Genomic DNA, 17,595 nt, shown 5'->3' with positions numbered 1-17,595 from the left:
AGATGGATGAAAAATAATTTTAGCCCGTAAATGTGCATCTATTACTGCTGATAAAAAGAAATACATATTTAATATTTTTGATTATATTATGAATCCATGAAGTTTTATCAAAATTCACATATTACGCTTGAATATGCATTGTAATTAAAGTTTTCAAATTTATAAGGATCACACAGAGTTCATTGTAGCAAGAGAAGATATAAGAAAAATCTTTAGATAAGAAAATCAGCAATTCCTATTCTATAGATACTGAAACAAGGGACTGGGTATATTTAAATTAAGGCGGATACTGACAACGCTATCAGCTGTGTTTGTCATGTAAATTAACTGTACAGTACGCGTTCAATGTTTCTCGAAGGACGAACTGGGAAATCTATATTCGTCGAAGTGTCCACGACTACGTTGCATCGAAGGCGACGATACAATCAGGAAGAGCAATATCGATATGGGTTACGATATCGATGCGCTAGTTCGCGACGAGGCTTCAACGGGTTAGGAAACTATAACGAGATAGACGATACCGCGTCGAGAGATAATGTAACTTCGTCACGTGTTTGTCCCGTAACATGATCAAGAAGATAGTGAACCTATGTTTATAGCCAACCAGAATTTCGTTCATGTAATTTACCAATAAAGTATTCTACCATTGGAAGCTCTGTTTCTAAAATTTCGGCTCTAAAATACATGTCTTCTCCTAAATGTAATAGTACACTTAAAAAGTGCCAATTTACACACCCCCTATCTAATAATTTTAAAAAATGTATCTTCTTTCCGCTATTAATATAATGTATCTTGTAATGTATCGTGTATTTAGAAAAATTACTAATCCTTCAGGCGTAACAATATAATTTCCTATTTTTATTAACGACAAATTACGTAAATAAAAGAAATTACAGATTTTCGCAGTATAATTTTCTAGTAATCTGAAGCAGAAACACGATTGATTAATTTTCTATCGAAACTACAAAATTATTCAACCCAACGTGTATTTCATCCTAATAACTGTGCTGCAGACTTTCATGCATTTATGCAAAATTTCAAGATACAAAAATGTACAAAATACATATAATGCACAAAAATATACAAAGTATCTAAGGTAGATGTAACTTTTACATAATTCTATATAGTTGTATATTTTTATATACTTTCCAATAGATTAAATAAATTTCTATTTAAACTCTATCTCTTCACTCACGTTCATAAAGGCATAAATTTCCATAAAAAGTCACAATTTACTAATGGATAAGCAAAGTAACATATAATAAACGCGAGTCATTAGACATCTCAGCGCTGAAAGGGTTAACCATTATACTCAGCAAGTATGCTCAAAACGCTCTTATCCAAGCGTCTCCTTTTAAGGAAACGTTGCACGTCGACAGGAGAACTATCAGGATCATGCTGGTAATCGAAATTCGGCCGAGAACCGAATTACGCCTGATCATTTACGCTGTAAATATCGTTGAAATATTCATCGAGGAGCAATTTGCCACTCTCGCCGCCGCCGATAAGCGGCTACCAGTTGTGCCATAATACTAACGGGCATCCGTTACAATAAACATCCGTTTTAAACGGTCGCTATCACGGAGCGTGCTCGAACAGGATCAACCGAGAGCAACGTTAAAATCGCACCTCGCGGAAATCCACCTCTAAATTTACAAAAGAACAATCTTTCTAAGATTACTTAAAAATCGAGTCCGTAAATCCAACGATAAATTCGATACGTTCGAACTGAGAATCGCTGCGCACCACGGAAAACACGAATTTCGCGAGTTGAAAGAGACGCGTTTAAACGAAATATACGTTCGCGATGAAACAGAACGGATTCGCGTTAATTGAACGCGGTTTGGCAACGTTAGAGCTGAATTACTCGCCACATCGACGAATTTTTGCGCACACTCTGATTGGTTAGGTAGTTTGGTGGTTGTGATAGGCTCAGTGTAGATATGCAATTTATGTACTAATGAATCGAGGATTGCAACCTTTTTTTTTGCAATCGCCAGTGGTGATAGGAGAATAGTTATGATCGAATGAGTCTTTTGTTTTCTTCTAAATTCTAGAACAATTACTTTTTCAAATCTCGTGAAACCTTTACTACTATTTAATTACCTGAGTAATGTCTTTAACGCAGATGATGCGTTTTTATTTTTCATCTTATAGTATTTATAAACGTCACAAAGCAATGAAAATATTTTACATAAACATATGTGTTGGATGACTAACCATTTTTATCAGTTTCTATGTTCATGTTAACGTGTACACTAAATCAACCTGTTTTCAAGTAACCTGTAATATCTTTAACGATCCCCTTTCCCTTAGAGATTAGAAAGCTTAACGTCGTCATAAATTCATTTTACTAGCTTTCATATTCACGTGCACCAATTTCAACAGGGAATTTTGTTTCTTAAGTTGTTTCTCTGTTGCTTACTTCTTTATTCTTTCAACAATTTGTTCTTAGCCCGCATTTCCTTCCTGTTTCTTATTCGCTTTGTTCCGTGCATTATTTTTTCCGTCGTTCCGTACTATTTTTTTTTTTTTTTTTTATTCTTTCAACCGTCTTTACCTCCCGCTCTTTCTTTTCTCGTTTACTTTACTTCTTTGTTCTCGGTATTTTATCACGGCCACGCGTACAAAATATCCGTCGTCCTTTTCTCGTCTTTCTTCATTCGCGGGGCCTTTATCATCGTCTTTCAACTTCTTCCATTTTCTTCGTGCTCGAATTAATTAGAGGATCTGCTTGTTCGAATGGTCTTATCAATTACAAAGTTACAGGAGATGTTATTTATATTAACGACGGCGAAACGTTCGAGTAAAATGCTGTCGTTGCGCGATAAAGTAATAAGTAGGAAAGTTTCCGTGGAGAATGAAAATCTAATTAAAAAAGTTCCCTTCGGTCCCCGTGGAATTTATATTAAGAAGCAGCAACCACTGTTGAGACACAAAAAAAAGGGCGGGAAGGGAGAAGAAGAAGAAAATTACGCGACATCTTTATATCGAGTTTCCCTTTAATACACGCTGAATTAGTCTAATTAGGTCAAACTTATTTGTTTCGATAATAGCATGGTATGATATAGTACTCGCTAATCGCGGGCATAAGAGCGTTCTAATTAGAATGTTTATTGCAATTTTACTTGGCATCGGAGGAGAACGGGTCTTCATGCTCCGACGATCGAATTGCAGCATAATTGCCCGCTTAAACGATACGAAAATCATTTCTTGCCGCCGCGTTCTGTGTATTTAATAACTGGCACCAATTTGCGTTTGATATTTCATGCAAATGCAATGAGAAAACCCGAGCTTTATTATGATTGACGAAGTAACAATTAATTGTAGGAAAAAGTAAAATCAACAGACTATCAGTGATTCCATGATTAGGAGCTAAATTACGCTAAAATACGTTTTTCATATTGTAATATCGTTATTTCATATAGAAAGCGAATTAGCTTCTCGTAGATAATTAAAATATTAAGCACCTACGTGCAAAAAGAAAGAAAAAGGGAACTGAAGAAATCAAGAAAATAAGTCCTCAGCTATTCAAACAGCAAAGGAATAATTCCAGAATATCCTTGCTATCATAAAGGGGAGGCAAATCCGCTAGCAGTTAATTGCGCGAGGCGGAGCAACGGCCAGGGATCAAAAGCGAGACGCCGAAAAGCGTTTCCACCCTCGAATCACTCGCGTTTCCTTAGCCTCTCTCTCGCTTTCTCTCGTGGCCCTCTCTCGAAATTTAATACTCTCGCCTCAGACATCGGTTAACCCTGGCATCAGACATTTCGCCGTGGCCGTGGATAAATTTTTAATAGCCTCGAATCGCCGGGACGGTCGACCAGAAGAGGCTACCCCTGTCTAATGTGGCGCATTCTCAACGGAGCCGCGAGTGTTCCTTTCAACGAATTTACACGACGGTATTTGCGCTCATTCGCGGGGCTATTTGACTTTCACGTTTGCACACAGATAATTATAATCGAAGACCGACGATCCGCGGCCACCACCCAGAGGCGACTTTAATTAATCACGATGAATAACGACGGAGTCCATGCGAAACTTCGTTAACTTGCAAATTTTCCCCGGGACCTGAAGCCTCCTCTGCAGGATAAATTCTCTTGCTCTTGCTTCTTTGCGTGCCGTCTTTGATTTTCCAGCCGCGGTTTTGCATTTTCTTTGGACGCGTTAATGAACGTAACCGCCAAAAGTCATGAGGCAATAGCGACATCGGTTTATGATTGATTCAATGATCGTGATCTATCTACAGGGTGAGTTATATTCTACAGACCTTCCTGGATAAAATCTGGATCGAACTTCTGCGTGTAGTGTGCGCGTAAGTTACATTGAAATATAATAATATAATATATTTAATAATAATTGAATAATAATCTAACACGTTATATACATACAATCTGTATCGGTTCTTCGGTCAAACTTTAGTATATACTAATAGGAAATTTTGAAGCTCCCTATACATTCAGTGGAATGTTTTGCAAGTTGAAGCTGAGTTATTCGAGGTTACGGAACTTCTCTGCAAACATGACCTAATCAAAACTGATAATCGCAGTGTTAATTAATGAGAAACTAACGCTAAATTCTTAAATCCTCTTGTATACATTCGGTTGAGTGTTTGCTAACCTACCATATGAAAATGAAACAGTCAAAGTTACTGAACTTCTCAGCAAATATAATCTAATCAAAATTAACCATCACAATGTTAATTGATTAGAAAGAAACACTAAATTTCAACACATTAAACGAAACATTTCACAAGTTGCCATATGAAAATTAAAGCATCCAATGTTACTGAATTTCTCTGCAAATATAATTTAACCGAAACCAGCCAATCGTCACAGCTTTAATTAATCAGAAACAGCCGAGGATTTTATTCGAAGCTAAATCGCCGACGAAACAAGCGGACAAACACGCGTAATCCAACGTGGTTATCATCGAATCTTCCAACAGAAACTCATAGAGCTCGATCATCAACCGTTCAACGCGAGGAGATTGCAGAACAAATTGAAGAAGGCTTCGGCCGGTAATTGTGATTAATTGGAAGGAATCCGCGGCGCGATTTTCCTAGAAATACAACGTGCTGGAACGATACCAAGAGAGGTAACGCCACCAGGCAGATCCATAATCTTGCGATCATTGCAAGCGTGTTTCCTTTTCCATCCCGCCGTTTCGAATCATCTAACGCCGGGACAGCGTACGTTCTGACGCGAGATTGCGGAACAAATCGGCGCGAATTTAGCCCCGGCGATCGTGATTAACCTTTACGCCGCTAAGGGTGACCATAGTCGCTCGTCATTAAGCGACTGGCCTGTAACTCTCGGTGCAATCGCCTATCGCAATCATCCAACGAGATGTTGTTGCGCGATGCGCCTCTCTTGTTTGCACACACAGTTGAAACAATTAAATTCCTCTTCGTTCGTCATGTCGAATCGGAAAGAAATATTGAAAGCTCGTATATTGCCGATGTAATCGATCGTAGGAGTTTTTGCGCGTCGTTTTGTAAATCACTTTGAAACAGATTCCTATTAAATTGTCTATCTGCCTACCGGGCATATACAACTTTATTTATTTGTCCCGTAAAAATTGTAATTTAATGGTATAGAGTATAAGGAATTAATGGTTTGCAATTACGATTTGTTTGACGATGTGTAAATAATGTCTTTGTAAGGATTAAACTTTTTTTTAGTAAGAGACAAGTTTATGATTACGAAACGATTGATAAAGATAAGAATTTCCTTCGGCGTACCGAGACTGGGATTGTTCAGTGACTCCAAGACACTATATTTGATATGTACAGTATATAATAAGTAAGCGAAGATATTTATTTTTAAACATATACACGCATGAAACAGAAATTTTAGTGAAGATTTCTAGGAATCGTTAAAAATGGAAAAATGTAACTTGTACCAAAGATTGTTTGCCTTGATTGTTTGAGACTTTTTCGAACAACCGTGTTTCTCTCTTGCTAAGAAATTCTTTAACCCTTTGAGTGTTATGGGCGCATATACGCGTCTGGCGAAAGCTATCGGTGTAGACTGACACATATATTCGTTTTCTGTAAGTGCCCGGTATGGACTAAGGACGCATGTATGGGTTTGTCAATTTTTCCGAACACCTATGCAGAAGTAATACTATTACGTTTGTGTGAGATGAATATAAACGCATTCCTTAGTAACGGCAGTAAACAAATGCCAATAACGCCTCGTTATAACAGTTGTCTACCTGTTTCGCGGACAGTCGCATCTAATTATCAAGAAGGAAATGTGTTGTTTGTGTGAAAAATAAAGGAATGCAGAAAATGCGATGTCGGATTATGTATCGATAATTGTTTTGAAATTTTTCGCACACAACTGAATTATTAACTTGTGTTATATTTACTAAATATAGTTTCCTAGTTTATTGTTTTCTAGTTTATTGTAAATTTCAATGTTTATAATAAATAATTAATACTAAAAAATAACGCTCTTGAATCATTTAATCTCAAAAAGAATTACTATAACTTATTACGATTTGCGCTTTGAATAGTCAATCAACAGAGTTCAGTCTAACGAAAAAGTATTCCGTCCACGGCGATCGTCAGCGTCCGTACGGATCGCATAGGCCGCGAGTATTCAGTACTCAAAGGGTTAAATTTAAGGAAGGTATGGAATAATCATTCTTCTTGTAATTTCAAATTTCGATCGTATACTAAACTTAAATTTAATACAGAAACTAATTTAATTTTCTCTGTTATCTTTCAACGACTAAAACAAACAGGTTTACTGTCTTTCCTATAAACATACACATTTACAAGATGTACAATTTTTTGGTGTAAATATGTAATAACTGTGAAATATAAATGACAAAAAAATTACACCACCACTGTCGAAGGAGCAAACGCATTGAAACTCCTTTTGTAAGTTAAAACGAGTCCAAGACCGAGACATACAAATTCGAGGAACGTGCGCAACTTAAAGATCCCTCTTGGAAAAGAACGCTGATTATCCCAGCTTGATACGCTAAGGGTAAACCCCACTAAAGCTCTCATACTTTATGCCCAAAAAGCTTTTGACTCTGGCTACACATTTCTGCTGCAACGTTTTCCAGCCAGATCGTGTAACATAATTCTGAAAATAAAGCATCGGCGAGCAACGTAACGAGTTAGAGAAACCGGAAGAAATCGGAGAGGATTTAGCCAGGATAATCGTGATTAATCACGACAGATTCGAGAGGGCCAACGCGAGATATCGCGTTCCTGGAACTGCATCCACCGCGATAACGATCCGAACTACACTCCAGAATCATTTTTCCAGCGATCGTCTCGCGTAATTTCCTCTTTCCAACGTACTTTTTTCTTTTTCGGGTGTATCACCCAAGAGCCAATTATACGGCTCGCGTTACACGCGTTTGATTCACGATCTCTTGGTCGAATAATCGTGCGAATAAACTGTGGATTTTTTGTATATTTATTAAAAATTTGAAGATTTTCATGCAAAAAACATGTAAAATGTCCACAGTACAATATTTATTTATTAGAGAATATATATTTATTGGATGAAATTTCAATTTAGATCCCATTACTTATGTTCATAGAGATAGAAAAATGTATAAGGATCAGCGGTTTAATCGTAATTAATTCGACGATTAAAAAGAATGTACACGATGGCATAAAAAAGTGTATAAAATATCCAAAATGGGGTAGTTATTATAAGTAGACTGCGGATTTCATCTATAATAAATTTGAAAGTGCAAAATTTCACGGGATGCGCATCATGTGAAACAATATATAAAATATCTGACGTATAATGTTTTCTACGATACTTGACAGGTAAACCAATTTTCTACCGAAGTAGAAATTCCACGCTTCCAACTGTACCCTCAAAAATATGAATATACGTAGAAATCCGCGGTCTAATTACAATTTTTAATAAACGAAACAAATTTCCATTTGGCTTGCGTTTCTTTAGTTACGTTCATAAAAATAGAAAAACGCAACGAGGAAAGCGCAACGATCAGGTAAGTTAGGTCGGGATATGCTAGTGTAGTTTCTATTCTGAAGTTTCGGAGCTGTTGAAGTTCGCGAGCCGGTCCACGGGACTCCATTAGGTTCGTTAAGCGTTAACGCTTCGCGAGCAACGATATTCCGTAATGGCTAACCTGCAGGCTAATGGAACGCGGGTAGAAAGCGGATTTCACTATAACCTCGATTCTGTCGTTCGCATTAATATCTATTGTGATTACTTTTGCTGGCGCCACTGCCGTCAGCTCGATTCGGGATTAATTATTACGCCGAAAGAGAGCAAGAGGCGGCATGGAAATCCAATGAGTTCGACCACTCGTAACTCGGGACAACGCTGATTTTATTGCTTCGCTGCTTCCATTCTGACTCTGATTAGTTTTTGTGAGAGAAATGGTAGATCGGGGGATCCGAAAATTTTGAGTGAGGAACGTATTATTCTTTTTTACTACGAAGGGCGTATATTGCGGGATGAAATGAAATTTTTTGAACGTCGTCAGATTTTGCGACTGTTTGTGATGTTTCTGTTTTAACGCACAGCTTCTATCTAATTTTACTGTAGGTTGATTAACTCGTTCTCAATATTGAGCAATATAGTTAAATGCAAGACATAAATATCCTCGAGTAATTATTTATTAGGAAAATGTATAAAATAAACGTATACGTTCTCCGTAATATAGAATTACTTTTAGTTTCATTTAAGTATCGTGCCATAAATTGTACGATAATTAATCTTGCATGTACTATTTTTTACTTTTTACGTGTTACTCCGAAGATGCAAGTAGAATAAATGTATGTGGACAGATGTCTATGTTACTAATTGTGCTCTATATTGAAACAGGTTGGTATCACCTAACAAGTAAGATTCCACAAATTAGAATAATTATCTATGGAATTCACTACAGACTTAAAGAAAAATGAAAAAAAAAGACAATAAAAGAATGCACACAAATTGAGAGATTAGTATAAACTTATTTCCCATTAAATTATGGAACAAGAAATAGAACTTTCAATATAAAAATATTGCTTGCCATTTACAAGGACATAAATGGATATTTTAAAATTCTTAATCACTCATCACCTTTTTTTCATTGTATTTCACGTTTCTATATTCGTATCATTATAACGATTCTCTGTATTAAAAAGGGCTTATAAAACGAGCCACTCGCGGTAGAAACATCAAGCGTACAAGGGGAAAAAAATAGAACACGACGCGGAGAGCAGTAGCTTCAATGTAAAGAATCGACGCATTGTCCAGGGTGAAAGGTCAAAGAGCGTTAAAAATACTGAGCCGGTCGAGGGTCATTATGGAAGAATTAGATTGTGGAAAATATGCAGCGAGCAGATAACGAACGTACAAGGTTGGCCTAATGAAACAGCTCCGGTACCGTTCGAGCGCCTCTTGCTCTTCTTCGATCGATGAGATAAAGAGTATCGTGCACTGACCTTCTTCAGGTGACCCTCGCTCGTGCCCACGAAGACGACCGTGTAGTCGCCGGTCGAGGTAGCAGCGACCGCCGTCAGATGTGTATCGAAAGTGAGCACAGGGGTTCCCTCCATCGGATCTTCGCCTCCCAGAGGTGTGTTCACGTCCAGACCGCAGAAATCCTCGCCAATCGTTTGCAGTTTCTGTAATCAGAGATAAAACGAAATCGTCGTCAGTTCGGAGTTTGTTGATTCCATGAACAGAAATTTGGAACGAGCGACTATATATGTATTTTATTGTATATTGGATTCTGAAGATTTTAGTTTTGAAAGTTTCAGAGATGTGAGTGTGAAAATATAGAAGTTAAGACGTTTGGAACGTTAGAAATTGAATGTAGAATTAGAAGATTTGAGAATTTTCAAATTAGGAAATTTGAACGATGAAATTGGAATATTTGAAATAGCTTAAAAATTTGACAATTTAGTATATCGACAAATAAGAAATTTCAAAGTTTGAAGATTTTTTAAATTAAAAAATTTGGGGACCGAGAAAGATCAAAGAACGCGAATATGAAAATTAAGAGATCTTCAAAGATGTTTAAATCTAAGCACATCAAAATAGGAAAATAGAAATTTATAATGATTTGAGATTTCAAAAGATATTTAACAGGAACAAAACGCTATGCTACATTAATCAGCGTATCTCTCTGTGAATCTTTTCATCATGAAACAAGTATATTAATAACAATTACAACTTATTATTATACGCTGAAGATTGTAACAGGTGAAGCAATTAGCTGTAATGTACACTGTTTACATGACAAACAACGTAACTAATAGCGCTTGTTATGAGGTGCGCTCCTTATTTTATATTTATAGACTAAATATGCACCGTCACTCGTGAATATTTAAAATTTATTTTATCTATATTCGCGCGGATTAACAAACTCGTGCAGTCAAAAATATCATCTCCTACCTTCGTTAAAGTTTTCAGTAAAAGACGATAAAAATAAGCTTCTAGAGACATCGGTTATCGATTTTGCAAAGTTTTGTTTGAGTATCGACAGTCTTCTAAGTTTCTGACATGTCAACGGCTATTAAAAAGCAGCAAGAAGCTCCGAGTTTACCAAGTTTTAATTAAGATCCAAACTTTTCCTACTCATGAATGTCTAAATCAAGAAGTATCAAGGTAAATGAATATGCGAACGGAAAATCGCGAAACTGGGAAAAATGTCACGCCTCTATCAAGAACTTTTTTATACGTTACGTTAATCTTAAGCTATTCTTAGAAACGTTGATCTTACAGCTTAAGGATCTTCAGTTATATCAGATAGAAATATATGAAATATATTATTATTCGTCTGTAATAATGTATTATAAGATTGAATATACAGAAGTTATAATCATTTCATTCAAATCTAACCGAATTTAGCGAAATGTTTAAAAAATGAACACTATTAAAAATATTTGTAATACTATCATTAATTATACTATTATTAAAAATAATATCTCTTGAGAATTAAAACCAAGCGTCAGCTATTAGTATAAGTGAAATTACTTAGGACATTGACTTCGGAAACATAGATGAGGATCATTTAAATCGATATGGTATGTCCTCTTCTATATTATTACTAAATATTCATCTTAAAGAATCTAATCTATTATAATATCCCTATAAACCTACTCTTACAATCTTTCCAAATTCAATTATCTGATTTTACCTCATAAGGTTATCAATTCTCCTAATCAACTCTCTCATATTAACCAAGGCCAAACCGCAAATCAAATCACGGAAATCGCGTATTAGATTCCGCGTTCCTAAGCAATAGAGACATCGTACGCATAAATAGCTTCTTCCTATCATACCTTGCACCCTCTTATCTCTAATCGTAGAGACCTTGCGGCGGCATGATTAAATCGCCAGATGATAAGTTCACAGCGACGACCGTGTGAATCCCGCGTGTACTGTTTCATAGCTGGGAAGGTATGCACATCCTATTGATTTACGATGGCTATAGAAAGTATTGGTACGCAATTGTACTGGCAATAAAATATATCACTGTATTGACGAGGCAATGTCTTATTGGGAATTAATTTATAAATACGATAAAATAACTAATAAAAAAATGTCTGCTTCGTTATTTCTGATAGATCTAATTATATAACAAATATTAAAGCAGACACTCGTATTAGCCTAAACTGTCGCGTAAATGCTAACTTTATGGCATACTAATATATGGAACAATCTATGAGCAAATGAATTTTTATGAATGTAATACCTGCGTATCTTTTGTATTAACAGTTTGGTTATTCCTCGTAGTAAAAGCTAACGAATAATAAATAATAATAAAATATCAAATTATAAAAAGGTTCGATTTCAGAGAAAATACGACGTAAACGATAGTCATCGTTGTTTGTCTTTTACCAAACAGGAGGGCGCATGCAATTCAGATGCTATGGCTATTTATCAGCTTCTGCAAAACGGATCGAGATGAAACATAGCCTGTTTTCTTTCCCGGACACCATTCAAACCTGTTCAGTAGTTTTTACGTGATGCGAGTACAAACATACAAACAAACAAACGCAGATAAAAATATTCCAAAAATTAGTTTTTTCGACTTCATAGCTTACGAGCTGTTCCTGGATGATTGTTTTATTTACTTTTTACTCGATGTACAGACATATCACTGTTTTATTGTATGTATAGATATACTATCGTGAATAAATATGAACTCAACCCCATTTTTAGATTCTTTATAATATTGAAGCAAAAATTGACCAAACTGTTTATATAATACTATACTATAATAGAATACAACAATCAAAGTTTTCTTATTTTTATCTCTTCTTTTCTTATCTTTTTCTTATTAAGTCTAGACAAAATGAAATGTTCCTTAAAATTGTGTTTTCGCCTGTGAAAAAATATTAATTCAACGTTAGTTTTGTTACGTTTTTATTCACTAAGTTTTACGTCCATGATACTAAGTTTTTCGTCCATGCAGATTTTATTCTTTTTTTAAGTTCAACGATATGTCCCAAAGGTGGATTCTTCTGATCATAGACTTTTCTAGCTAGAATTCCCTGCAGATTTTTGATCAGGTGAGGTCAATGCTGGCCATAGTAATAATTGTATTCCGAAATACTGGAACCACTTTTTTTGTAGTGACGGTTGTATGAATGGAAGCATTGTCTTGACGAAACATTGTCCTTTTGTCTTTTATTTAGGTTATAAAAGACAGTAGTTCGCCATGTAACATTTCCTCATATTCTATAACGTTCTATCTATGCTTTACAAAAACAATTTCACTTAACATATCCAGGCATATTATACATCCAGTCATGTCTCTTGCAGATATTAAAGAAATAATATCGAAAATGTATTTGAGTCTATAATTATTCACAGCAACTGTATCAGCACAGTCATTTCATAGCATAAGATTGTGTATACTTTAATTCGACCGAGTAACTCGTAAACAGCAAAATATCAATTCAGAAAGTCGTATCTACGTCCTAGTAATTATTTTTCTCAAAATAAAGAAATGTTTCGTGATTACGAGCACGAGTGTACAAATAAAACCATGCGAGGAAACGACGAGCGACAGAAAACAGCATCGTCCCTTGATCACGTGCCGTTCCTCTGCTCGTTTTTCCGTCTAAAAGATGCTTGAAAAACAGAAGGACGTTGATTCGTTTGTGATTTCCTCTGGACGTGATTTTCACTACGGGAAAACAGGGTTATCGTGGGTTATCGTTCGCGAGCGGAAACCATGAAAAGTATTCAGCTGGTGAAATATCACCGCGAACCAAGCCACGATAAATTATCGTAGTGTCGGCAATTAATTCTTGGCGGCGTAGTGGCGATTAATCGTGTCGCGCGACCAGATGCGATACTTTATTGCCCTTGGTGCCGAACCTTCCTCTCGTTGCGTTGCTTTCAGACGAGCGCAAGAAGTCTCTTGCCACCCGCGGACTTGCAGTTCCTTCCTTCCAACTCCGAATGTACCTACGCTCAGTAAAATCGTCTCCAGTTTCGCGGTGATATTCGCCGTGACAGTCTGGTTGAATGCCATGCGGCTTTTTGTTGCAGGAGGAGCACCGAGTTTTGGTCTCTTCCGGACCATGGCCGGGGACGTTGATTTAATTACGCTGAAGTTACGATTAATTTCGCAGGTCGCGAGTTGAGCAACTTAGGATAAAGTTGGGATGCTGAAAATATTTGTCTTTTTTTTTTATGAAACAGAAAGAGAAGACGGTAAAGTGGATTGTACGGTGGTTTTCTTGCTGAAGTTAATACGTCTGGAAAACTGTTGTTGTATTTATTTTCGTAAGTGTCGTTAAATATATATAGTTCTTCGATGTAATACAATATAATATGTCAATTAACTAAACGATAAATGGATGTATTTGTTTTTGGGATAACTGGCATTGAACGTCAATACACCATGTCTTTTTATAAAAATATCAGAAGATATAGATTTTCATTGATAAAAGAAGATTTCTTCATCGTAGCTTCAAGAAATCATCACGTGACGAAGTAGACGCATTGACAAGTATCTCCAAAATTTTTTCAGACGTTTCACAAACCTAAGACAGTACGAAGATGACGAAATAACTTTCAATTTTTATATAAACAAGAAAAAGAACTAAAACGGTTGCGCTAAAAAAGATCAATACACTATTTTTGACTGTAGAAAAATCAAGAACATTTAATATTATCTTAAAGCGATTCGTCAATCTATCTAAGTTCAATATCCCATCCAATTAAATAGAAAAGAAGAAAAACTGTCTTGAAAATCGTCGCGAATTAGCCGGCGGCTTAATGAAAGTCAAACCATCGCCGGGATTCAGTTGATTCAGCAGAAACTCTTCCATGAGTCGTTCTACGAATGCCGAGCAAACTGACAGGGGATGCTACCCTCGCCCATACCTCGCTGCACACATACATCCATATTTACACATATTTTCTCACAGACGAGCTAAAACGTTGAAATCTTCGCACACACATTCACATAGCCAGGAGAGGTCAATACATCGACGAGCAGAGGTGGAAAGCACCGGTTTCGGTGAGGCCACTCTCAAGTCAGCTCTATTTACATTCCAGGGTTGCTTTCGCCACCCTGTATACACTGCACCGAACAATTATTTGCATTCCTGGTGCTAATACGCCGCCGACGTTAACGGAAGGGGCGTTGCAGTACACTTTCGCTTCGCAACACCACGTTCCACTTTTCTTTCTCTCTCTTCCATCGAATTCTCCATCTTCGGCCAACTTCCTTCTTCCTTCCGTTAGAAAGAGCCAGGCTCGAACAAACAATGGTTATGGTAAAACAACGAGGCTCTCTATTGAAAATGCGCCTAATGCAGCCATCAACACAAAATGGAGGCTCGTTACTGCGCGTTCTTTGCCCTTTTTTTTTGCTTCTGCCCTCTCCCTTTCGCCTTAACTCGGAAAATTGGAGTAACGACGCGTTAGCTGACTCGCTTCTCGCGAACTGCTGGGAAAACAAGTCGACCGAATGGTCTGGAATATATCCTTTCTTCATCTTGTCCTTCTTTTTTCTTTTTATATTTTATTTCTTATTTTTTTGAGCAAATGGGTGAAAATAGCGAGTAAAGGATGCGCAGCTGTGTGCACGTGCGCGCGATACGGTGATTAATTTACACGTGTCCTGTTTCAATGGGAATCGTTTGATTACGAGCACTCGCAGGATCGTTTGTCCGTGGCTTTTCATTAAATACGATGATCCGCCAGAGAACTCTCGATAGTTAACGGAGTTATCGATGTTAGGATATCCTGGCTCGTATGAACCGTTTGTGAAGCGTTTTCTATTCGTTAATGATCCACACATATGCACATGGCAAAAATGTTCGCGATTGTAATTGGATCAATTAAAAGAGCATCGAGGTACATCGAGTTTTTGGGATTACTTTTGTGCGATGAGTTTGTTGAGGTTTCTTATTAATTAATTTGGTAATTGCTTGGTAAAGTTTCACGTTTTTATGCACATAACCGAATTAATGAAATTTAAATAGAGATTTGTAGTGGAATAAGTTTATCTTATATTCTATATATATGTATGCGCGTAATAATAAATATAAGCTTGTGAATTATTAACATTTCGGTAGTACGGCGTTTTCAAGCGAGAAATGTACTTTACGGTAACGCTTAAAAGTATATCTAAATGCGACGATATTAAATAGCATTAAATGTTGTAATGTCAATATTAACGTCGAATATTAAAGCTTGCGTGCACAAAGTGTGGAAACGAAATAAATTACGTATATTTCTCTACAGTCGATGCAACGCTACAGCTTTATATTTTCTGTTAGCTTAATATTCATTAATGTAATGAATTCGTGTTTCGTGTTGCAATTAAAGTCACAAGCACCAGGGACTGATTTGCTAAATACATTAATTAGAATAATTAGAAAATTCCTGTTTTGGTCTTTCGATCTTTCTGCAAACTACATCGAACGTGACTTCGTTTCATCAAAAATGAATTTAACCTCGTTATGACGTTCTTAATCAATTGAATTTTTCAATTAGTGTTTCCTCAGTCGATATTTATTAATTTTGGTAATTTACGATTTACAAAGTTTCTGTCTAGTAACGCTGCCTGCATCGTGTAAAATGATCTAGTTTGTAAATATGTCGAGTTCATTTACAATTTCGTACAGTATCTCTACATTTTTCCGCCTTTTAATAAAATTACGTAGTTTCGCTATGAACATCATTATGAGATGAGACATCAGCTGCTTATGAAAAGATGTAATTTCACGTGAACGGCCGAGTCAACGATGGAATCTCTCGTATACCGCTTCTTAACTCTGTTCCAGCACAGTGAAAGAAGGAAAAACTAAAAAATGAAGTTATACACAATCCCGGGATCCTCTAATTATTTTCAGCAGCGCGCTATGCCGCCGTCGAACTCCAGCGAAATCTGATTTACCTGTAACCGACAAACAATTCAGCTTCGGCGTGCAGGGACTTCATTAAAATTTAACGAACGCCGCTCATTTGCCGGTCTCTTGGCGTGCGCATGCCGCGTGAAACTGTGTCGAAATAAAAGCGGACGCGACGAGTGAATCGAGCGAACGTTATGTTCCCTTGGTCCACCTCCTTCCAACACCGACACACTTCCTACACCTTTATATCGCATCACATATTCTGTATGCAGCGTCATGATAAAGAAAAAAAGGGCGAAAGAAGATATAATCGAAAAGATATCATGAATTCTGCTAATAGTGCCGAGAAGATCACATTTCTATAGTATTTTACGAACTCTATCGTTAATCCAGAGAAAGAGAAGCGTAAGGAAGAAGAAATAAAAAGAAAGGAGAGGAGAAGTAAACGAAAGAAAAGTAATCGTCACTATATCGCGTCATAAACTACGTCAGCAACCTCAAAAGAAAAAAAGAAAGGAAAGAAAAAGATAGAAGGAAAGGAAAAGAAATAATCGACATTTCTATAGGACAGTAAAATCTCAGGATCATCCTCCAATCAGGAACATTGAAAACGATGAAAACAATGTAAACGACTGTAAACAATGAAGTTAAAAAACAAAAAGATATGTGATCGTTTTATACCGCATCATGAACTTTGCTAGCAACGTTAAAAAAAAGAAAGGAAAAGAAAAAAAATCGACACTCGTACAACCACATCGTGAACTCTGTCAGTAATCCCGGAAAAAAGAAGAAACTGGGACTTTGACGAAGAAGTAATCGACATCACCGTCGTGGACTCTGCTAACAATCCCAGAAAAAAGTGAAAAAAAAAGCAAAACGATACCTGATCACTGATACCACATCATGAACTTTGTCAGCGTTTGCGAAAAAAAGCGAAAGGTAAAAAGAAATAATCGGCATCATTCTATCATATCATAAACTCCGTCATCTCTGTCTGTAATCTTGAAAGAAAAAAGAAAAGGAAGTAATCGACATCTCTATACCACCATTATGAATTCTGCTAACAATCCTGGAAAAAAGAAAAAAAGAGGGGGGAGAGACATCCTTATACCACGTCGTGAACCCTGCCAGCAATTCCGTAAAAAGGCGAAAAAAAAAGAAGAAATAATCGACGCCCCTGCATACTATGCCACGAATTCTGTTAGCAACGTCGAAAAAAGGAAAGAAAAAGGATTAATCGACACCCCTATGCCACGCAACGAATTTTATCA

The 17,595-nt window shown here is 36.7% G+C and overlaps 1 protein-coding gene across 2 annotated transcripts in view; it reads right to left on the bottom strand.

The window, feature by feature from the left end:
- The window catches only part of LOC100649366 (plexin-A4), a 421,249-nt gene that overhangs the window by 94,099 nt on the left and 309,555 nt on the right, over nucleotides 1–17,595 (bottom strand). For both annotated transcript variants that reach the window (XM_012312042.3, XM_003393269.4), the window contains exon 3: nucleotides 9,440–9,622. In XM_012312042.3, the coding sequence (XP_012167432.1) occupies nucleotides 9,440–9,622 (183 nt within the window). The remainder of the gene's footprint in view (nucleotides 1–9,439; nucleotides 9,623–17,595) is intronic.

Source organism: Bombus terrestris, chromosome 1 (assembly GCF_910591885.1).
Source record: "Bombus terrestris chromosome 1, iyBomTerr1.2, whole genome shotgun sequence".
NCBI lineage: Eukaryota > Metazoa > Arthropoda > Insecta > Hymenoptera > Apidae > Bombus > Bombus terrestris.
The sequence above is the reverse complement of the archived record's forward strand: the minus strand, read 5'-3'. Positions and strand labels throughout refer to the sequence as shown.